This window comes from Magnolia sinica, chromosome 10, assembly GCF_029962835.1.
Source record: "Magnolia sinica isolate HGM2019 chromosome 10, MsV1, whole genome shotgun sequence".
Classification (NCBI taxonomy): Eukaryota; Viridiplantae; Streptophyta; class Magnoliopsida; order Magnoliales; family Magnoliaceae; genus Magnolia; species Magnolia sinica.
Window position 1 is genome coordinate 6,712,875 of NC_080582.1, and position 24,552 is coordinate 6,737,426.

Sequence of the window (24,552 nt, forward strand, 5' to 3'; positions counted from 1 at the left end):
AAACGGAAATAATGAGGGTTCGTATTAGCGAGGGTGCAGATTGTGTTGCGTGGTGAGTAAACTTTATGGGGCCCACTGTGATGAATTTGTCGTCATCAGCGCCGTCCATACGTTTTTCAAGCTCAGTTTAGGTCATGAGCCCAAAGTTGAAGTATATCAAAATCTCAAGTGAACCACACCATAGAAAATAGTGGGGATAGTGACGTCCACCGTTGAAGCCTTCTTAGGGCCCACAGTGATGTTTATTTGTCATCCAAACTGTTCATAAGGTCAAAAATACATGGATAAAGGGAAGCAGAAATATCTGCTTGATCCAAAACTTTTGTGGAAACCAAGAAGTTTTCAACGGTAAGTGTTCAATTCCTACAGTTTCATATGGTGTGGTCCATTTGATCTTTGCATATTTTCGATTTTGGGCTTATGATCTAAAATGAGATAGAAAAAACGGATGAATGGTGTGGATGAAACACATACATCATGGTGGACCCACAGAGTTTACTCACCATGATATAGGGTGGCAAGTTACCCACGGTACAATCCGCGTCTTATCAGGGGAAAGATACGAAGACAGATCAGATTCTGTTGCGAAGACTCCTGGACGCGACCTGGCCCAGACCCCTTAACCACCAAGGTAGGTGGGACCCTGACGGTGGGCCCACCTCGATGTATATATTTTATATCCACGCCTTCCATCTGTTTTCCAAATCATTTTATAGTACGGACTAAAAATGAAGCAGATCTAAATCTTAGGTGGACCACACCACGAGAATTAGTGGCAAATGATCAGATGAAGATCATATTTGTTTTTTCCCTTCACCGATATCTAGGTGATTATTAATAAGTTGGATGGTGAATGAACATTATGGACCCTAGAAGTTTTTAACGGTGGGAATTCTTTTCTATAATGCGATCCACTTGATATTTGTATTGCATCATTTTTAGAATCTTGTCCTAAATTATAACATCATTTTTGGAATCTTGTACTAAATTAAGTTCTTAAAATAGATGAACTGACTGTTGGCCAATTAGTTTATTTTTAATTATGCAGGGCATGCAAGAATTAGGGGTGTACATCGAGTCGAGCTGGCCTCAGCTTGACTTGGCTCGGCCACTAGCTGACCCAGCTCGAACTCGGCTCAGCTCGGTCCTCGATCCTGACTGGCCAGCTCAGCTCGGTTTGGTTCAGTCAGCAGCACAGGATAGTTCAAGCCAAGTTCGAGCCAAAATTGAGCCTCTACAGCATTTTCACAAACACACGCAATTCACTTTAAATTTCTCAATATATTTATAAAACAACAACAACTATTTACAAGTATTTCATCAAACACCTTATAAGCAACATTAAAATCAAGGAAAAATGGTATTTGTTTCATATAAATACCTTCCTTGCCACTAGCCGACACTTCGTTGAGTCATTTCATCAAACACTTGGTGAGCAACATCAATATAAAAGTTACTAGGTCATTGAACTAGTTCGATCTGAGTTTGATTCGAGTTGGAGTATGATCCGAGTTGAGTCGAGCTCGGGCAAGTTCGAAATCAATTCGAAATTTTTTCAAGCTAAAAAAATCAGCTCGACTTGGCTCAAACTTAGCTTCGAATTGAGTCGAATCGAGCTTTTTCGAGTTGAGTCAAGTGAGCTAACTGTAACGCCCTGAAAATTGGGGGTTGAGCAGGTACCCAACTCCCAAGTTCCAACGCATCATTTATACAACATAGATAATGATGATTTAATATTGTTCATGTTAGTGCATAAAACATAAATGGGATTAAGCTAAATCAGTAAATCATACTCTAGGGACAGTTGAATTTACGCAAGTGGAAGACTGTGATAAGTGTATAAAATGTATAAACCATTGTAGGTCCCCAAAGTATGAACGCATTGCCAGGTCAAATAGTTACAAGTATTGTTTTAAAATACAAAATGTCAAAAATGATGGTCCACTACAAGTATAAGCCCCGAAGCCCTGTTGATCAAAACGGTCTATAGAAACCCGCCTGAATACTGCATATATGAGAATGTCTCTTCATCATCGTTAAGGTCCGGCTTCGCCTCGCAGGCTGCGCCATCATCTGAAACTACAACAGAGTTTGGTTGGTGTTTAAAACACCGTCCCGTAATGTGGGAGTGAGTGTACAACTCAGTGGAACCATAAAGCAAAGGTTAAATGTTATCAATTCAATCAAGTAGTAATGATAAAGCAATACAATCACATATCCCTAAGTACTTTGATTAATGCAAGAATGGTATGTATAAATGATGCATGCCCTCGCCTGCACTCCCTTTGCGATCTTCATCTCATAATCGAGCATGTCAGTCACTTCCTCAGTGCTCTACCCAACATCAAACGGCACATGCAATGCGGTGCATAAGTGTACTTACCAAGTTCTTATTAGTCCTTTTCATACAGGAGGATTGGGAAACTAAGGTACCTCCCTTATATCATTTTCCAAACAGTAATTCATTCTAGGGTCGTCAGTCCTAGTAAATCTCATACGATGTTGCGGTTACAGGTCGCTACAAAGGGCTCGTCACCTCGATGCATGCCTGGTTTATACTCTTGTTTACTATGGCAAAACTCGTCACCTCAGCGTAGTCCGAGAGTATGCTCGAGGTCACTACGAATGGCTGGTCACCTAATCATAGGCCGACAGCTCAAATACAGTGTCCCATACCACTGTATTCAGTTCACGAGTCTGGGTTCTCACTGGTCACTATGGGGAGGCTCGTCACCCCAGCATAGGCCGACAACACGACCACGGTATCCCATACCACCATGCCCGGCTCATGAGTCTTAGCGGATTGAGGTACTAAGGTTAATGGAATTTTCACTGGTGAGTTTGGTACCTTAGGTTCAAGCAGTAGCGTCCATACATGGTGAACATACATCGGGTTAATCGGGTTACTTGACGAGCTCGACTGGAACGAGCGCACGTTGACTTAATCGATATGGAGTACGTAAATATTCCACGTGGCCTAACCACTGTTGTCAATCCAAGTACGACTCGGATTCATCCAAGCCGTCTGGTATGGTGAAACAACTTCAGCTACCCATCGTAAGCCATTACCGATTGCCTGGACTACATCGTAGCCCCACTCACATTCCAAATAATCGCACTCACATATAGTAATCCAAAACAGTATGTGACAACCAATGTAAATATAAATCTTACTTAAGCATTTAAACAACTACATCATACACATGTTATCACACATAAACATTTTGTCTATAATCACATAGTAGTAAGATAAGTTTTACACAGGAAACTATAACTACGTATGAGGGGATCGAAAATCCTATCTCAACACCCTCATTAGATACATTACATCAAGCATTTTCTCATTCAGGCATTTTATCAAACACTTAGACTACACATATTACATACATGTAATATATTAGTTATAACACATATTATAGCAAATCCTTTCATATAGGAGTTGCCATATGTACAACAATCAAGTATTCCCAATCAGAAATCATGGCAAGCACAAATCATAATTCCATACTCATTCAGACATTTCAACAAACACATGAAATGCATTTAAAATCAATATAGTTCACATATATATGTAATATACGGAAACCCTCGTATCTAAACACATGTGATAGAAATCAAGGCAGTCATAAATCATTATTGACATTGAAAGTCTTGAAAACCATAACCTAAACATTTATAGTCTGCACTTTACGCCGGTAAACAAGTATCGAACTCAGTTTGTATACCGAGTCTTTGTCTACGGCATAATGACAACCTACAGTACGAAATAGGTTAGCTATTTCACTACTAACACTATATGATACCCTAAAACAGATTAGGGTTAGGTTTTCCTACCTAAGAACAGAATCGGAATCGCCCGTATAACAATACAGAGATTGTGGTTAAGCACGTGGAGCTTCAGGGAAAGATCCCGACAACTAACTCCCACTCTCACTCATTTCTCCCCCCTTTCTCCTTCTCTTTTCTCTCTTATCTCTCCTAGGGTTTTTCAAATTTGTATGAGATGAGAGGGAGAGGGTTTAAGGCCTTTATATAAGCCTAGGACTAATAGGAATGGCCCTAGGGCCAAGGTATACTTAGGTTGTGTCTAAGGAGCGTCCGTTTTGATCTATCGGAGCACTTCTAGAGACTCCTTTTCTGTGTGCGATCGGACTTAAGCTCTCTGACATTGGATTTAGGTCAAGCTGAGTTTTCGGTCCGATCAGATTTACAGATCGACCGTGGCAGACCAGTTTCAGTTCAACGACCACTGGTACTCGATAAGGGCCACAAGTGTACTGACATGTGTTGAAAATTTTTCCTAATCCGAGGGTGTAATTGGGTCAGATTCTGACGGTCTAAATTCTTATATTTGGACCTGCAAGTGAACAACTCAGTTTACTTAAGTTTGTGTTTATTTCTTAAAAGTATTCGCGTTTCTCACACATTTCGCTCCGAGCTCGAGTTGTTCGTTTCTGGGTACTATTAGGACTTGATTTTCGAGATGGTTGTCAAGTCCAATAAGGCAGTCACAACCATATAGGTTCGGGGTAATTGAACTTTCGACATGCGGTACAGATCCGATACGGAGTTTCGTTGTGTCACGAGAGCAACCGGGTTTAGAGATTGATTCTAGATTTCAGGGTAAAGTAGCGTCAATGATTTTACAAGTTTTGGGTCTTACAGATCACATTTAAAGCGATTAGTGCTAATTTCACAGGTAATATAGTTTAGTACTTAGTTAATCCTCGACTAATTTCTAAAGGTTTAGGTCCTGGGTGATTTCTGCCTGAGGTGGTACTCGAGTTTTTGTACGAATTTTTTCGAGACGTTACACTAACCAAGCTAATTCAGTTCGTATACACCCCTAGCCAGAATCGATACACCAACTTGATCGAAACTGATCAACTTTGACCATAAGTACCAAAATAAACAAAAACATCTAATATGATCAGATTGTGAGAAGAACAGTCACTTATTCAATTACTTACATAATTTAATAATGATTAAGCGATAATTGGAGGGTGAAGTTCTTCTTCACAAGAGGGGTTACTTTTTACTTTTTATAAGAAAGAACTTTTAAAATACCAATGCAATCAGATTCAAAAAAAAAAAAAAAAAAAAAAAAAAACCTCACAAGGTGGATAGTGGATAAATAGCAAATCCAATATATGAACATAGACTTGGATTATAATTAAAGATTATAGCTAAAAATTACAGTAGATTATTTTACTTGTAGAATAAGCTGATATAAAGTAAATTGATAGATAAGTTTGATTGTTAATTTGTTGGGATTTGATATATTGTTTCCGTCACATTCCTCTACTATGTATAGAGTTCTTTCTGCCATAGTTTATTCCTCCATATTCTTCTTTTGATTACAACAATCGAAAGACCTCTCTTTAGATTATTCTCTCTAAATCATTCTCTTATTACGTTTCTATTTTGCAACATTTCGTCTTCCAAATGTTCCTTGGGTGTTTACTTCACCTTTGTTGTTCATGGTTCTGTTTTGGTTGTCCTTAGTCACCCTATATATTCTTAAATAACTTGACTGCACTTCTTGCCCATGAGTACTTTACTTTTTGTTGTCCAAGGTCCTGTTTTGATTGTCCTCGGTCACCCTTTATATCTATAAATAACTTGATTGCACTTCTTGTTCATCAACCATCCAGTAGGGTATAAAAGTAAACTTACACCAACTGTGATCCCGCGACAATCAACTATTAAAATTTGAAAGGGTGTAAAGGGAAACAAGTCAAGACAAGGAATGAACCTTGCAACTACCTACGAAGCCACAGAGAACTTCGAAAAAAGTGCTAGAAAGGTTTTCCTATTATGAGTTTTAAATATGTGTGATTTTTGCAGTCATGTTCTATTGTGAGTGGGCCACACCCCAAAAAGCTCACGTGTACCACACTACAGAAGGCAATGGATCAAGCTGATACCTTTCATTCGTGTCTGTCATGCTCTAAAATGATCTCTCAAATGGATGGAGAGTACTAAGGGAGGTGGTTTGTGGCACACCTCTTCCTTTACAACTATGCCACGTGTACAGTTGAGAAGTCACCACTACAGAAGCCTCCTTTTCACCTAGAGCTGCCAATGGGCTAAGATGGGCCATTGGGGTTCAAGGCCTATTCACTTTGGGCATAGTTGGGCTGGATTTCTATGCCCAAGTCTTGGCCCGAGCCTAGATTCAAAGCCCTATTAATAAATTGACTGGTCTCGGGCTTTGTTTAAGAGCACGCAGCTGGACCCATTAGGGTTTCAAAGGTGTTTTCTTCATATATTATGCATGATGATTGATGGGGCACACATAATGAATAGCCAAGATCTTGAACGAAAGTGGGTGGCTGGGATTGGCTTGGCTATGCATAATAATCAAGAGCCAGGCTTGGAAACTTTTTAGCCAATCTTGGGTCCCGGCAAGGCTGAGGCCTAGGTTTTACTTTAGGGCTGTTGGTAGCCTGATATAGGTAAATATGGTACCCACATAGTAATGAAAATTAAGTAATTATTTTCGCACACATATTCCCCACACACACTCACACCACACCACAGTGGGTCCTTGAACCCATGGCCTCTGTTGAAACTCTTAGAAGTCTATCACTAAGGCATGGAGTATATACTGTGTGTATATGTAGAGCGGTCAATGAGCCATGCGTGGGTAGGTTTCCGCCTGGATTTTGAAGTGTTTTAGGCTGGGCCATAAGGCCAGCCCTATTCAAATTCTAATTTTTCAGGCCTGAGCCCATCCCATGGACACCCCATTGTAGAAGTAGGATCAAAATACAGGTTTGATAATCTAAGGTCTATAAGTGTGCAATTATGGCTCTCAAGCATGACATCTAAGCCATACATCACATGGGCCCCAGATGCAAATCCCCTAGCCTAGAAATCTGGCTGGTGCAATGAAATTGTGGCCACATTATAGGAATCATTTGGTGTTACTCCTGACTTTCTTCGAATAGGTAAAAAAAACTCCATAATTTCAACTAAAGTTAGATAAAAAAATTTATATGCAAGTGAATGATCAAATAATTACTGAATCTAAACAACCATAAAATAGTTTAAAATAAAATTATTTTTTACTTGTAAAAAGAAAAAAATAAACTTCTATAATCACCTATATACCCTCAAGTTGTGATAGGAGTATGGTTAGGCTTGTTTGGGAGAAGAGAGAGAAAGAGAGGTTAGGTTTTGGAGATCCTAAAGAGAGGTAATATTGTCATTTTCAAAAGGACTTCACCAATAACTTGAGCTTGTGGACGACACACTAATCGGACTTCTAACATAGTGCACCCCATCAGACCATATCAACCTCCCAAATGAATAATCAGAAATCTTGCCATGCTTAAGCGTTAATGTGACCTTAAATGTCTTCTCCTCGCCCGTCTTCTCAAACTTTAGGATCTTGGGCTCGACCGTCACAAATACTCCAGCTGGTGGATCAACACGGACTGTATATGTGCTAGGGGGACCAACATTCCTGACAGTTCGAGTGATCGTGGTCGGGCTTGTTAACAATGGGTGCGTGATTGATGGGTAGTTCAAGTTCAAGAGGCTTATGTTCTTAGACGGGCAGCTGTAATTGGCAAAAGACGATATCAAGGTCGAGTCGTAACTGAGGGTGCAAAGGAAATTCAGGTAGTCGTCGACGGTCAAGTCGTAGATTAGGCCTGGGTCCATAGCACGGTTGGGACGAACATGACCGGCGCCGTAGCTGAGAGGTGTGGCCTTTACCAAGAATGAGTCCTTTATCGGCTCTATCGTGTTGTCTCGGCTTCTCGCTGCAAGTTTAATAAATAAACAAATGATTATAATTAGTGCCAAGATCTCCAATATATAATTTCCATTAACTAAACTAAGGTAAACTCATGTTAATGCCATTAAAGATAAATGGCTACGGAATACCCAAGAGTCGGATATTGGATTACATGCTCTTTCAAATAGGTTTTAGGCCATAATTCATTGATGCCCCTCTTTAATAAGGTGTGTTTGGTTGCACCAAATACTATAAAGTTTCATGATATTTCATGATTAATCAGTCTTTTAATGAAATTTGGTGAAACCAAACACGCCATAAAACTAAATTAAAGCAATTAATATTTGATTAAGTTGATTTAAGACAACGAGTTCATGTTAACAGTAATTATGTATTAGAGATTTAGCTATATATTTTTATACATAATTATTATTAAGTAAACTGAGATCAACTCATTTTAGGCATGAGGCAAATAAGATCATATTTCCAAATAATTTTTTAAAAAAAATAAAGCAAAGTATTAAGATTTAATATTCATATCCAACGATGGAACAAGTCGAAAGTGCTCGCCTGTGGTCATGATTGCGGATCGAATGGCTGATGGGCTCCAATCTGGGTGGAGTGTTTTGAGAAGGCCCACAACACCAGCAATATGGGGGCACGACATCGACGTCCCAGATTCAACGTTGAAGGGAACCCGCCGGTGATCCAAATCGATGCCGGTAGGGCTAGTTGCTTGGCTATAGGCTGCAAGAACGCTTACTCCCGGTGCAGTAATATCAGGCTGCACAAAAAAGATTAAGATAAATTAATTTTAAAAATACATAAGGTTCCATTTGTATCATGAATTTTGGTGATTCTTAAAAAAAACTAAATTAGACTAATCTTTAATAAGATTTCATATTAGTTGGTGCAACCAAACGCATCCTAAAATAGATTTAAGAAATGGACTAGGGTGCATCTGGTTGCACCAAATATTATATATTTGATGATTAATCAGTCTAACATGGTGCAAAGTTTCATGATATTTCTCACAATTTTTTTTTTCTAAAAAAGTATTGCAGAAAATTGGAAATTGGAAATAGCTGCCAAACCTTAAGGATTTCTGTCGTGACCGCGTTAGGTCCTTGCGATGAGAATGCAGCCATGAATGGAGCTGGTTTTGTGCCCAAATCAGTCTTCGGAGGGGTGATATATGCCACAGGAGACCTAACAAAAAAAATATATATTTATTATTATTATTATTAACTGCCAACCCCAATTAATCAAGATAAGGACTAGAAGATGATGGGATTTTTTGCCTGCTCCCACATCAATAATAGAGTATTTGCAAATATCTAGATAAAAAGAGATAATTTACAAATTACCACATTATTAATTTACTATTATTGCAAATATCCAAATCCCTTAATTTTCTTCATAACTTCCATTGGCAAAACATTGGAGCTTAAATTCTTTAACTCCTTTATATGGAACATGTCACAAAACAATTTATAGCTTCATCTTATTTTTAAAAAAATTTATTTATTTATTTATTTAATAATTTGTATTAAGTAAAAGGTTTTAAGATACCAGAAAAGATAAGTCGCACTTGTTCCTTTGACTCAGTATTAGACTCCATGGAGTTTCAACATAAGGTCACGGGTTCGAGCATCCCTTGTAGTACTGGGGCTCCACAAAAGTGTGTTGGGTGAGTGTGTGATGCGGGGATGAACGTGATGAGGATGATCACCGTCTTCCTTAAGGATAACTACTCCGAATCCATGGAGCTTCTCTGGACTCCTCACAGAGACTTCTCGAATCCACGAGGAAAGAAAGCAGAAAATAGAAATAAATTCTAATAAATTCGAAATTGATTAATTAATCATTGATAAATTCTCTAATGTGTCTCCTTACACCATTAATATAGAAAAAAAAAAAAAACTAAAATTCGTAATTACCAAAAATAGCAAAATTCTAACTTTAACTAAAAATCCTAATTCTAATAAAACTCTTCTAAGGACTAATTTCTAAAAATAAAAATTAAAAATAAACTTTCTCTAGAAGAGTCCTAGTATAACTAAAAATTATTTCTAAAAGGAAAGAAAATCTAAAATTCTAAAAATATTAAAAAATCAGAATTACTAAAATAGTAAAATTTTTCTAAAAATTCATTTTTGAACTGAAAGCGCACGTTTTCTGACGAAACGGACAGATGCGACCCACTTTGTGGGTCAGTTCACCTCGGATGGCCCATTTCAGTAAAGATTGATAGGTTATACGCCCCATAACGATACCCGGATCAAAATTTATGGTCAATTCACGGTTCGTCTTCTTTTGACTCAACCATGCTGGGAACGTATCTATGACACGTTCTACATCAGTGTGTGAGTGTGGGGGTGTGAATTATATATATATATATATATATATGATTATTCGCTATTATTTTTATGTGGATATGATTATTTACAAATGAATCATTTTCATGTGGATATTTTAAAACACACTTTGTTATTATTACTACTACTAGTTGCGTGAGGAATTATGACTACTATGAATTGTATGTAGAAGTGATCCGAATTAGTTAAAATGGTATTGAAAAATCCTAGCTATCCAAATATTTTTAAATGAATATTTTGGGATTTTGTTCTTAATCATTCAACTGCAGGGCAATCCTAACCGTCAAACAAAACGCTTATGGTGATGAAATGACAAAAGTAATATACTTTCAATGAGAAACTTACTTAGTAGAGTTGATGTAGGAGTAAACTTGAACACCGTCGGTATAAGTGATGTGTGTGGCTGGGAGAAAATGGGCGTCGGAGATGATCTCGTTGCCGCTCTCCTCATCATTGGCCAGGATCATCCCGACCCCACCAGCCTGGTGGACCGCCTGGCCCTTCTCCACACGTGCATTCCCTCCACGGAGGCAAATCACGATCTTCCCTTTCACCTTCTCAGGATCAAGATCTCCTACCATACAAAGCTGACTGCAAAACCAAAACGAGATTAAAAGGATGTGTATAAATGTAATTAAGATCATAACATAGTATAGTGGAGGATAAAAATGTAATTTCACATGACAAGCTTATGGCCCAATGTAAAGGTGGTGGGCCATGAATAGAATGGCCAGCCCGGCCCAGCCCAGCCCAGCCAACTAGTGTGACATTTTGGTTCCATCAGATCCAATGGTTGAGATCATCAATTCCAAGGTGGGGCCCACTTAACAATATCATCAGATCCAATGGTTGAGATCATCAAATATAGGGTGGGGCCCACTTAACAATACCATCAGATCCAATTGTTGAGATCATCAAATATAAGGTGGGGCCCACTTAAGAATGCCATGAATAGAATGACCATCCCAGCCCAGCCCAGCCAACTAGTGCGACATTTTGGTACCATCAGATCCAATGGTTGAGGTCATCTAATCCAAGGTGGGGCCCACTTAATAATACCACAGGACCATGTTTGGAGTGTTATCTTGTAATATGACAGTGTTGAGATAGGGTGGGCCCATACGAGGTTTCATCAGAAGCATTGGCAGCCTTAGCATCTGAAGAAGTGATGAGAGGATAGAACTTCTCTTGTAGATAATCTGATGAAAGGCTTTGTCCCTGTCAAGCACGAATTATAAAAATAAAAATAAACAGAAAATAATAAAAACTCATCATGTGGGCCACACCATTGAAATCAATGGACACCAATCGATCTGATCATCACATATACATGTGACCCACCTTATGTGTATATCTATATAGTTAGGTTGTCCAACCAATGTAATATAATTGGGAGAGTGTAAAAACACTCTCTAGTGAAGGTGAACCTCATCTAGGCCAACTTAAATCCAGTGTCTTTCAAGAGGCAAGTGGAACCCACCCACCTCCCTTATTAAACTGGATCCATTCGTTCAGCTTTCTTATGAGTGTGGCCCACTTGAATGTAGAGGGTCAATCAAAGGAATAGAGTAAAACCAAACCTTGTATTGCTTGTTATTTCCAAGCTTAGCATATGATGGAAACTCCCTATCAATGGTGCTCGCCCCAACCGTTAAAATCCATGGCGCTATGTTTGAAGCCGTCCATTGTTGGGGCCCCGAGTTCCCGGCTGAGCAAACAACGGTGATCCCATTCATCACTGCATGGAATGCTGCAATTGCAGTACCATCTTCAAAATAAGGAAGGGCATCGCCGCCCAGCGAGACGGATAGTACATCCACACCGTCGTGGATTGCTGCATCGAATGCTGCCATTATATCAGCCTCATAGCAGCCTCCGACGCCGGGCCAGCATACCTTGTAAGCGGCCACCCGAGCTTTGGGTGATCCACCCTTGGCTGTTCCATTGGCGTAGCCGAAGATGTTCGCCCCGGCGACAAAGCCACCACCTGCAGTGGAGAGTGTGTGGGTCCCATGGCCTTCTGAATCACGGACAGTGTAGAATATTGAGGAGTTGAGTGGGCCACCTTTGATGGCTTCAAGGCCTTGGTTGAAGTACCTGGCTCCAATCAGCTTCCTAGGAATTGCACCATCAAAAGAAAATCAAGTGATGTTTTATAATCTAAGCAGGGTGTGTAGTTTGCATCTTGTGTGTGGCCCACGTGGGTGGGCACACATAAGATCAAGGTGGGCACTAAGATAGAAGGGGAACACCTTGTAATGGATTTGGACAAGATCATATTCATTACTGATCCCACATTCATTCATGGGGAACTAATGTTTATGAACGGTCGTGATCTGACATGGGTTTTAGAACTAATGTTTATGAACGGACATGATCTGGCATGGGTTTTAGAACTAATGTTTATGAACGGTCATGATCTGACATGGGTTTTAGAATTAATGTTTATAAACGGTCGTGATCTGAGGGAAAGAAAAAAAAAACTTTGATATCCCAAGTCCTTTGTTTGGTTGCCACTTAAAAATGATTTCATGTAATTTTAGTTAAGTGTAATTATGTATTAGATATCATAAGTGAGTTAGGTTGAAATAAACATAATGAAATTTTGAGATTAATCAGTCTATTTCGATGTAAAACATCGTGAAATTTCATGGTAATTGGTGAAACCAAAAACATCCTTATATGGCCAAGGTGATCAGGAGATCCAAACCTTCCATCAGATTCATGACCCCTGATATTAAAACATCAGACCGATGTAAAAGTAAGGTGGGCCACTAAAGATGGAACAAGTTAAGAGTAGAAGCTTAATGTTGATTGGTCATCCGCAATCCAGGCCATTCAAACAAGAGTGGCGTTTCCTCCGATTTTGTTTCATGTTCTGAGGCCCACCTGAGTGTGGGAAGATGTTAATATGTATGATACTATGGGACCCACAATTAGTGGGTCCCACTAGGATAGTCGGCCAGCAGCTAAAACTAAAAATTGACAAGAGTTCACATATATTTCAACATGCAAATATTGAATCCTAAAAAGAGTGATGTTTTCATAAATATTAGCCGATAATTTTGTGAAAGATTTCTGTAAATGAATCATTTATGATTAATTCATGAGTTATGGGGATGGGCTTATGTCACAAAAAATAGAGATTAAAGCAAGTGTTGGATCAAAGCTGATATATAGAGTATAAATTAACTTATTATACTCTTGAATATGAAACCCAAAAATACTGATATCTTGGCCTGAGAAAGAGAGGCTGTGGTAGGTACCCAATATTCTTCCATTGGTACATGGACAACTGGGTGAGAACTGAATGTTCTGATAAAGTGCCCAATAAGTAATGGCCTTTGTCCTTTAGAAAATGGACCACACGAATAATCCATCCATCAGTGTAAAACTGAAGAGCTAACAGTTACTACTTTTATGAAGTGGAGCTTGTCAAATGGCCCACCAAAATGAGAATATAGTGGAACAAGCGTCAGGGAACGTTCACGTACACTTCTCTGAGAAGCATCATTCCATACATGTTGGGGCACGGATCTACGAATGCAGCCTCAAAATCATTCAAGAGTAGAAGATGCAATCCTCTCTATTAATGGCCCACAAAAATAAGGTTGAGAATATAATCCAAATTCAAAGGAAAAAGATGGTCAATGATCCAACGGTTGAAATATTCAAAATGGGCCATTTTTAGATGAGGGATCATCTAGAACAAGTCCCGTCGTATGGACGGTTTGGATCATGAAAACACGCTACAAAATGTTAGAGCTGTTGAAGGGACAAACCAACTTTAAGCTCCTTAGGTGGAATTTAGTTGGAAGATGTTGAAAGAACACACCATATTTTTTGCTACTTCAGTAAAGATCACATACAGCTGATTGCATGAGAAGTTCTCAATTTAGATAGCACATGCACCGAAGAAAAATGCGGGTCCCACAACGAAAATAAAAGATATGAAAACAAACGATAGTTGAATACAGATTCCTATTGCCTTGCAAAAAAAAAAACACAGGTTGAACACGTGGATGATAGCATAAAGAATAGATGGCCATGATTGTTTATGAAAAATAGCTCTAGTGAATAATCTGAACCGTTTGTTTGTTTGGGCCAGTCATGGATGGTTTCTGGTGCTGATTGAAGACTGCTGCCTGACTTTTGAGGCACACGTGTTCCACGTTGTACGTGAGGATTTTTTTTTTTTTTTTTTTTTTTGTTTATTAAAAACATTGATAAAGGAATGATAAGAGTACAAACCTGTTACATTTAAATCCATCGTTGGTATCATTCTGACAGATTCCTTTCCACTTGGAGGGGATGGGCCCCATTCCTTCATCGTTGAAGCTCTCTGATTCAGGCCACACACCTGGCCCACCACCCAACATTATAAAAGTTGTATATTGTCAGCTCTTACCCTTTCTAGGAGTATTCAACACCATGCTTTCAGATGTACACAGAAATGTTTGAAATATCTAAATTTTAATTAGAGTGGCACAACTAAGATGAAATAATATATTAAATCACAATGATAACTTCATAGTAAAATAATAATAATAATAATACTGATAAGTTTTCTTTTTAAAAAATAATATGCAATTAACTTTTAAGGTATGTTCTAATATTTATAATTAGATTTTTTTGTATGCAATTTGAAAATTAAGACCACAATCTTAACTAAAATAGTATACATTTTGACCTTTAACATACCAAAAGCAAAAAACAAATGGACCACCTTTTTTCTACATAAAATCATATAAATTGGCTAAAGATAAAACATTAAATTTCATTTAGTAGAAAAAGAATTACCAGTGTCGATATTGCCGATTATTGTATCTTCACCGAATCTCGCTCTTTGCCAGAGAGATTCAGGAGGAACTCTACCATCTCTCTCAAGTCCAAGAAAATGCCATGACCGAGTGGTGTGTAATTTCCTTTCCTTGTTCAAGAAAACTGATACGACATCCGGATGCTCTAAAACATACAAGATAAAAAAAAATTTAACTGATAAAATAAACAAATGAAAGAAAACTATAGAATATATACATGTAAATAATAAATAAAATATGGAAATCAGAGAAAATAAATTGTAGAGACTATCTTACTAGAAATTGCAATTGCTTCCTCCTCTTCAAGATTGGCAGCAAAACCATTAATAGATACCTTATAGGAATAAAAAATTGCTTCTTGAGCCTTTTCCCTACTGTGAAAAGATATAGAAAAGAAGAAACAATAGAATGAGAAAACTTGTTATTAAAAAGAATTTCAAAAAAAAAAAAAAAAAGACAGTATAAAATCATTAAAATAGATCATTGAATTTCTCAACCTTCCCAAAAATGATCCCAGCAAATTATAATGAGAGACGGTAACTTTTTCATAATCGTCTGTTGTAAGATCTAGACCATGAGAATGTCCACCCAAGTATACTATATAAGACTGCAAAGGAGATGGAATAAAAACATCAATGACAAAAAAATAATAATAATAAATTTTTTTTTTTTTTTTTTTTAAAAACGAACTTCCAATAGCATAGGAAAATTACAAAAACCCAAATCTCATTCATACTGGAAATCATCCAAAGATAACCAAAAGAGAGAATTCACACAAGACGAGCTAAAAAAATCACTTTTCATGAGGTTTTCTAATATACCTCCATATATAGAGAGAGCAATGTAATGATTAAGCAATTACATCTAAGAATCAATAAAGCTTCAATAGAATCGAAAAACAAGTAATACAGAAGTAATCAAAAGCCAGAATTCCCACATACAGAGATATAGAAAAATCAATTTTCATGAGGTTTGCTAATTGCACTCCATATATACACTTACAGAAAACGATGTAATGCTTAAAAAATTCTCTCTAAAAATCAATAAAGCTTCAATAGAATCCAAAAAGAAAAAAACCCAGATCAGATTTATACTACAAATCATCAAAAGTTAAGTAGAAATGAGAGTTCCAAACACTTTCTCTCTTTAAAAATCAATCTTTGATATCATATACTTAATAAAGAAAGAAAACAAAGTGATGCTTGCCTTTTTGATAGCAAGGGTGGGTGTTTGCAACAAAGAGAATGAAAGCAAAACCCAAAAAAACCAAATAGAATTTCTGGCAATCCCCATTGCTACTCTCTCTCTCTCTCTCTCTACTATGGGATATCAAGAGATGGGTGTTTTGCTGTGTTTTTATAACACACTTTCAAACCTATTTAATTACGTGAGGTAATTGAAAGTCTTTCCGGATCTAATACATACGTTTCTAGATGGGCATAAACTAAAATAAAATAAAATGGACGTCTCTTGTGATGTTAATGGCATCCAATTCCTAAAAATCAGGCCGAATATAAATTCAGGTGGGCCACACCATATACCTAAATTCTCTACAATCATGTTCTTCTGTCGGACAAATGAGTTTTGGAATGGCCCCGTCTTTAGGTGTCCATTCATCCTGCTTGGATGGATCGGCATATGTAAAATATATGTTGGGCCCCACATATAATCAGCAAGTCTTTCAATGGTGGGCATCCCATCCCAACTGTACCGTTTGGTGTTGCCTCATTGGGTTTTCTATCAGCCAGATTTTTGGGCACCAAGAAGAACATGCAAGTGCAAGCATGATGGATGGTTTAGATTCATTAGGAAATCACAGTGGGCCCCACAGGTCGATTTGTACGTTATGCTTAGGCTAGAAATCGTTTATTTTCGTTCCTATATCCTCCTTTTTGGAGAAATGTTAGGAAAGGATAAAAATCAAAGTGAAAAGGGTTCTGTATTAGGAGACATAACAGATTCTGTAGCGAAGACTTCTGGAAGGGGACGTGGATTGCGTACTGACACTGTCAGTAGGGACGTCGCGAATGGATGGAGCTCTGTGGGCCCCACAATGATGCATGTGTCTTATCCACGCCGTCTATACATTTTGGATAATTATTTTAAGGCATGATCTAAAAAATGAGGGGTACCCTTATGTATATTAGAGGGGTGCCCCTATGTACTGTGCTAACATGGTGGATATGTGCAATATCCAAGCCGTCCATTAGAGGGGTACCCCTATGTATATTTCTTATCCCAACAATCAGGTTGGTCCATTAGTCAGATCGGCCAAGATTAACTGATAATGTATGGTTGGTAAAAAAAAATCAACCGAAGCTCTATAAACGATAACGTCCACCTGATGGATGGCTAGAATATTTCACCTGTCTGCATGGGCCACCTTAAGGCAAAAAATAAGAAGAAGAAGAACTTATGCTGGGCAAATCAGTTATTAATAAGTCATATTGAACATTGGACATCATGGCAAATAACATTTTTCTTCAACGAACTGAAATTACTATGAACTATACCCCCTCTAATTTTCAATTATCTATTCACCCCAAAAAACCAAAATATATAATCCCACCCACACAACCCTAAATAAATTCAACATTGATCTGAACCAAAATGACTTGAGCCATAACCCCAAATGACCCAACAAGTTCTTAGAAAGAAGATGATACAGAAATCGGACTCCTAACATAATGCACCCCATCAGACCATATCAACCTCCCAAATGAATAATCGGCAATCTTTCCATACTTAAGCGCTAACGACACCTTAAACATCTTCTCCTCACCTGTCTTCTCAAACTTCAGGCTCTTCGGCTGGACCGTCACAGATACTCCAGCAGGTGGATCAACATGTACTGTGTATGTGCTAGGGGGACCAACGTTCCTGACTGTTCGAGCGATGGTCGTTGGGCTTGTTAATGATGGGTGGGTGATCGATGGGTAGTTGAAGTCCAAGAAGCTCATGTTCTTAGATGGGCATTTGTAATCGGCAAATGCCGATATCATCGTCGAGTTGTAGCCAAGAGTACACAGGAAATTTAGGTAGTCGTTGATAGTCAAGTCATAGATTAGGCCAGGGTCCATAGCACGGTTGGGGCGGACATGACCAGCACCATAATTGAAAGGTGTGGCTTTTATCATGTATGCATCAGTAATTGGTTCTATAGCATTGTCTCGGCTTCTCGCTGCGCAAAAATTAAAAAAAAAAAATAAAAATAAAATAAAAGCACAATTAGTGAAATTTAATCAAGAAATAAGTGTTTAGTTGCACACATTTTCATTAAAATGACTTATTAACCTTGACATATCATGGTATTGGTGTAAACATATGATTCACTATTATATCTAATGATCAAACAAGTTGAAAGATCTCACCAGTGGTCATGATCGCAGATCGAATTGCAGCTGAGCTCCAGTCAGGATGGAGTGTTTTGAGAAGGCCCACGATGCCGGAAACATGTGGGCATGACATGGATGTCCCAGATTTGACATTGAAGAGAACCCGACGTTCATCCGAACTGATGCCAGTTGGGCTAGTTCCTTGGCTATAGGCTGCAAGAACACTTACTCCTGGTGCTGTTATATCAGGCTGCACAAAAAATATTAATTAATCTTAAACTAGATTTAAGAAATGGAGTAGGGTGCATTTGGTTGTACCAAACATTAGATTTTTCATGATTAATCAGTCTAACATGTTGCAGAGTTTCATGATATTTCTTAAAATTGGTGGAACCAAAGACTCCATAAACTATATATTTTTTAAAAAGGATTAGAGAAAAATTGGAAATTGTTTCCAAACCTTGAGGATTTCTCGGGTGACCGGATTAGGTCCTTGGGACGAGAATGCAGCCATGACTGGAGCTGGTTTGGTGTCCAAATCGGTCTTCGGGCGGGTGATATAAGCCATAGGAGACCTATAAAAAAATCATCATTACCATTAATTACCAATCTCAATTAATTGGTATAATGCTTAGATAATGTTCACTCACTATCACTATTGTTATGGTTTGCAAGTTACTGTATTAATAATTTTGCTATAATTGCAAATACCGATGTACCGATAGTTGCTCATAACTTCCATTAGCAACCATTAGAAAATGAAAGGAATCCAGATCCTCTGCTTGCTACATAAAGAAAATTCCTATGTGTGGCAATCTGATTGTGCCACATTATCATACATTGCATTTAATGCAGCAGCACTAACAATGTCATCACTAACGTCGACCAATCACCATGCATGAAAATAAGAATTTTCTATTTGTGATAAGCAGAAGATCCAAATTCATATGAAAGATAATAAAATTATATTCCATTGGAAAGTAAATCATTTTCTTCCTTTAGTAGTAGGACTAGTAGCTTTAGGATAGGAAAAGAGATAGTCATTTAGTTGTAGAAATAGCGGCTTTATAATACGAAAAGAGTTAGTAGCTGTAAGGAAAAATAAATGGAAAGTGGAAAATTAAAATAATCAAGTAGTAACGATATTACTATTACTATTACAACTAATTGCAGGTGGACTTCTCTCTATTTGACATATAGGAATTTCCATCCAGTACGTGTATCTTGTACATGGGACATGCTTTTATAAATAATTGCTTGCAGCTAGCACTACGTTCATGGAGAAAAATCACCAACAATCCACATGCAATAATAGAAAAGGACCAAAAATAGGGTAGCACGAATCTTCCAAGTTGTGGAGATTTTGGGACCAATATCTATCTACAACGATTACAAGTGGCGCCCAATCCAAACCAATGTTCTGATGACCACTGTCATCGACTGAACAAAGGCAAAATTCTACCATATTGGAAGATCCAAGCCATCCAAACCTTTAGAACCTTTCCTGCAATCCTAACCATCAAACAAAACCAGCATTCTTATAAAATGACGAATATACCCTCAATTAGAAACTTACTTTGTAGAGTTGATGTAGGAGTAAACTTCAACACCGTCCGAATAAATGATCTGTGTGGCCGGGAGAAAATGGGCATCAGCAATGATCTCATCACCACTATCCACGTCATTGGCCAGGATCATCCCAACCCCACCAGCCTGGCGAACTGCCTCACCCTTCTCAGCACGTGCATTGTTGCCACGTAGGCAAACTACAATCTTCCCTTTCACCTTCTCGGGATCAAGATCTCCTACCATACAAAGCTCACTGCAGAAAAAAAAAAAAAAAAAAAAAAGACATTTAAATGTAATTGAAATCATAACATACTATACTCGAGGGTAAAATTGTAATTTCACAAGCCAAGATTATGGTCCCATGATAAGGTGGACCATGAATATATAGTCGTTCCATTGATAACCTCAGGGGCCATTCATTTATTCAAATCCAATGGTTGAGATTATCAAATACATGGTGGGGCCTACTGAACAAATTCACTAGATCACCGTTTACTTCTAATGTGAAGTGATGAGATAGGGTGGGACCATACGAGGTTTCATCAGAAGCATTGGCAGCCTTAGCATCTGAAGAAGTGATGAGTGGATAAAGCTTCTCCGGTAGATAATCAGATGAAAGGCTTTGTCCCTATGAAACATGAATTGTAAACAAAATATTAAAAATAAAAATAATAATAATAATAAAGAATATAATAAAAACTCATCAAGTGGGCCACACCATAAAAATCAATGGATATCAAACAATCTGATCCTCACATAACGTGAGGCCCACCTTAAACTTATATCGGGTTTGTAATGTATATGATTAGGATGTCCAACAAAGATAATACGTTGGAAGAGTGTAAAAACACCTCCAAGTGAAGGTGAATCTTATATGGGCCCACTTGAATCCAGTGTCTGTGGGCCCCAGCATGATGTATTTGTTTCATCCATGCTGTTCATCTATTTTTATAGATCATTTTATTGTATGATCCCAAAAAAGAGTTATATCCCATTTTCATTTGGACCACATCAGAGGAAACAGTGTTGATTGAACATCCACCATTAAAAACTTCTTGGGTGCCATAAGAGTCTTGGATCAAGCTGATCTTTGTTTTTTTCCATTCATCTAGGTCTGCATGACCTAATCAATAGATTGGATGTAAAATAAACAGGACAGTGAGCCTTAGGAGGATTTTAATAGTGTGTATTCAATCACTACTGTTTTCCTATTCTGTCGTCCACCTGTAGATTTATTTTCGCCTCATTTTTGGGATCAAGCCCTAAAATGATATGTAAAAATGGATGGACAGCATGGATAAAACATATAGTGGGGCCCACAGAGCACCGACCACTAGCCAAACCACGTCCCAATCAAAAGAGTAGAGGAAAACCAAACCTTGTATTCAAATGAGTAGAGGAAAACCAAACCTTGTATTGCTTGTTATTCCCAAGCTTAATATACGACGGAAATTCCCTGTCGAGAGTGCTTGCTGCAACCGTCAAAACCCATGGTGCAACGTTAGAAACTGTTGAGACTGAGGGGCCCGAATTCCCTGCGGAACAAACGACAGTGATCCCATTCTTCACAGCATGGAAAGATCCAATGGCCAAACCATCTTCAAAATAATCAACGGCATCGCCACCCAGTGAAACAGACAAGACATCCACACCGTCATGGATCGCAGCATCGAAAGCAGCCATTATATCAGCGTCGAAGCACTCGTTGCCGTTGAGAGGCGGCCAGCATACCTTGTAAGCGGCCACACGAGCTTTGGGGGACCCACCCTTAGCTGTTCCATTGGCGTAGCTGAAGATGTTAGCTCCTGGGACAAAGCGACCAGCAGCGGTGGAAAGTGTGTGGGTCCCATGGCCATCTGAGTCACGGACGGTGGATAAGGAGGCATTAAGTGGGCCACCACCAATGTAGGCTCCATAGCCTTTGTTGAAGTACCTGGCTCCAATTAGCTTCCTAGGAATTGCACAAGCAAGAGAAAATCTCAAGTTATGTTTTATAGTATAAGGAAGGTGCATAAATGGGATCTTGTGTGGGGCCCAAATGGATGGCCACACATATGATCAAGGTGGGCCCAAGGATAAAAGAGAAAGGCCATGTGTTTGATTTGGCCAAGATAATATATTGGGGCCACCATAAAAACGGTCATTGATGAACCTATCCAATGGTCTTTGTTGATGCCATGGTCGTCCACCAGACTTAACCTTACGTTCGTTCATAAGGAAATAATATTTTATGAATGGTGGAGATTCGACATGGGTTTAAAACATTGATAAAAATGATATAAAACTAGTATAGTGTTTATAACATGGTAGATTAAAGAGAAAAAACTGGTATATCCTCACGTCCTTGTTTAGATGCCAATTACAAAAGATTTCATCTTATTATGGTTAAAAGAAAATATGCATGTATTAGAGATCATGAATTAATTGAGTTAGGTTGAAATAAACATAATGAGATTTCATAATATTTCAAAATTAATCTCAGTCCATTTTGATGGGAAAAAAAAAATCATGAAATTATTTTATAATTGGTGCATCCAAACACACCCTTATAAGCTAGGGGAGCGCTCATAGTGCCAGAAAAAAAGTGCAGCCCATGTGTGTGTGTGTGCCTATACAGGAGATATATATAACCCATCCATCGTATTCATGGTCTCAATCTACCTCTTGTACTCAAACTTCACCCAAATGCAAAACTAGAGCTATACATTGAGCGAAGTCAAATCGAGATGAGCTAAGCTTGGCTTGACTCGTCCGTAGTTACCTTAAGCTCGAGCTTGAACTTGAGTTTAACAATGGAGCTTAATTAGCTTGACTCCTCCATGCTCTCCTTAACCTCAAGTTTGCCCTCCATTGAACTTACCATTTAAGCTCCTAACCTCAACCCGACCGCCAAATCTTTTAATTTGCAAATCATGAATTTAAAATCATAAATTTTGATTTTGAGATTTTGAGATTTTTTATTTTTAAACAATTATATAAATAAAAAATCAAATATTAAATTTAGAAATACCTTATAGTTGAGAGAGATAAAAAGAGAGTGAATCTGATGGGTGAGATCTGTGCAGATGAAACGTTAAGTAGAGCCCAGGTGAGTGGCCAAGTGGAAAAGGAGAGAGAGAGAGAGAGAGAGAGAGAGAGAGAGAGAGAGTCTTTGGCAAGAGTGGTGATTAGGTTTGTAAAAGAAAAGGTAAAGAAATGGATAGGCTCTGGCCTTTAGAGTTTTATGTGTGTAAGCAAGTTCGAGCTTGGAACTTCAAACTGAGCCAAGTTAAGATTTATTCTATCCGAGATCAACTCACTTTTAAACGAATGGGATAATATGAAGCTTGGCTCACCACAAATCGCCATTGAAATCGAGTTAAACTGACCTAGATCAAGCTAAGTGGAACGACCTTTTCAAGATTGCTTGGCTCATGTAACAAGACTCAGACAGCCACACAGGAGGGAACAATATTTAAGAGTTGAAAGCCTAATGCTGATTTGAATAGGGAACCACTGTGTCGTGTATCTATAATCCAGGCCATTCAGACGAATCATTTGCACTGCATCAGGCCAAAATCAGCACATTTCGATCTTATTCAGGGTGCTGTGGCCCACCTAAGTGGATTTTCATGTTTGATTATTATTCTGACGGTGATGGAGCATGACAAAAAACCAACTGGTCGCACATGTACAATCCAACCATCAGTGTGAAGCTGGCCAGAATTACTACCTTTACGAAGTGGAGTTCATTAAACGGCCCACCAAAATGAGATTATAGTGGAACAGAAATTACAGAGTTCCTCGTCAGGAAACGTACGCATCTCTGAAAAGCATCATTCCATAAATGTCGGGGCACGGATCTGACGGTTGCAGACTCAAAATAATTGAAGGGTAGAAGATGAAATCCTCTCCATCCGTATTCAAAGGGTAAATAAATTAAAAAAAAAAAAAAAAGGTCAATGATCTAAAGGTTGAAATATTAAAGTGGGCCATTTTTAGATGGTTTATCATCCACAACGAGCCTCATCATATAAACGGTTCAGATCATGAAACAAACCCCCAAATCTTAAGAGTGGTTGAAGAGACACCAACTTTATTCTCTGTAGGTGGAATTTAGTTGGAAGACGTTGAAAGAACACACCAGATTTATATTAACGTTTTTGCTACCATCGAAAAGAACACGTACAACTGGTTGCATGAGAAGATCTCATATCACGTATCACAAGCACCGAAAGAAACTGTGGGTCCCACCAAGAAAAAAAAAACATGGTTGAATACAGATTCTTATTGCCATACAAAAATCACACCAATATCGAACGGTGGATCAACAGCCTAAATAATACATAGCAAAGATTGTTTATAAAAAATAACTCTAAGGAATAATCTAAACCGTTAATTTATTGGGTCAATCATACACACGCGTTAAATGTTGGCACGTGAGGAATTTTTTTGGGTTTTTTAAAAAATGGATAAAGGAGTGATAGAGAACTGACCTGTTACATTTCACTCCATCTTTGTTGTTATTCTGACAGATTCCTTTCCACTTAGAAGGTATGGGACCCAGTCCTTCGTCGTTGAAGCTTTCTGATTCTGGCCAGACACCTGGCCCACCACCCAACAATATCAAACTTGTTTATTGTTAGACAACATCCTTTTTTTTTTTCATCATGGCATCTCATCCAAACGTGCACATGGAATGCATGTGGGTGATTCCAGAACAT

General features: G+C 38.3%; 2 protein-coding genes across 2 annotated transcripts; both read right to left on the minus strand.

The window, feature by feature from the left end:
* Positions 1-7,144: 7,144 nt before the first annotated feature.
* On the minus strand, positions 7,145-16,238 carry LOC131257871 (subtilisin-like protease SBT5.3). Its single transcript, XM_058258793.1, has 11 exons — positions 16,152-16,238; positions 15,443-15,552; positions 15,222-15,319; positions 14,926-15,090; positions 14,377-14,485; positions 11,706-12,240; positions 11,249-11,343; positions 10,471-10,716; positions 8,842-8,956; positions 8,318-8,531; positions 7,145-7,772 (listed from the first exon to the last, which is right to left on the minus strand). Exons 1-11 carry the CDS (start codon positions 16,236-16,238, stop codon positions 7,228-7,230), a joined length of 2,319 nt encoding a protein of 772 aa, XP_058114776.1. The 3' UTR covers positions 7,145-7,227.
* A 1,180-nt stretch (positions 16,239-17,418) lies between these two features.
* On the minus strand, positions 17,419-21,895 carry LOC131257334 (subtilisin-like protease SBT5.4). The gene is made up of 6 exons (XM_058258232.1): positions 21,260-21,895; positions 20,383-20,477; positions 19,857-20,102; positions 18,741-18,855; positions 18,317-18,530; positions 17,419-18,126 (listed from the first exon to the last, which is right to left on the minus strand). Exons 1-6 carry the CDS (start codon positions 21,860-21,862, stop codon positions 17,594-17,596), a joined length of 1,806 nt encoding a protein of 601 aa, XP_058114215.1. The 5' UTR covers positions 21,863-21,895; the 3' UTR covers positions 17,419-17,593.
* Positions 21,896-24,552: the final 2,657 nt, after the last annotated feature.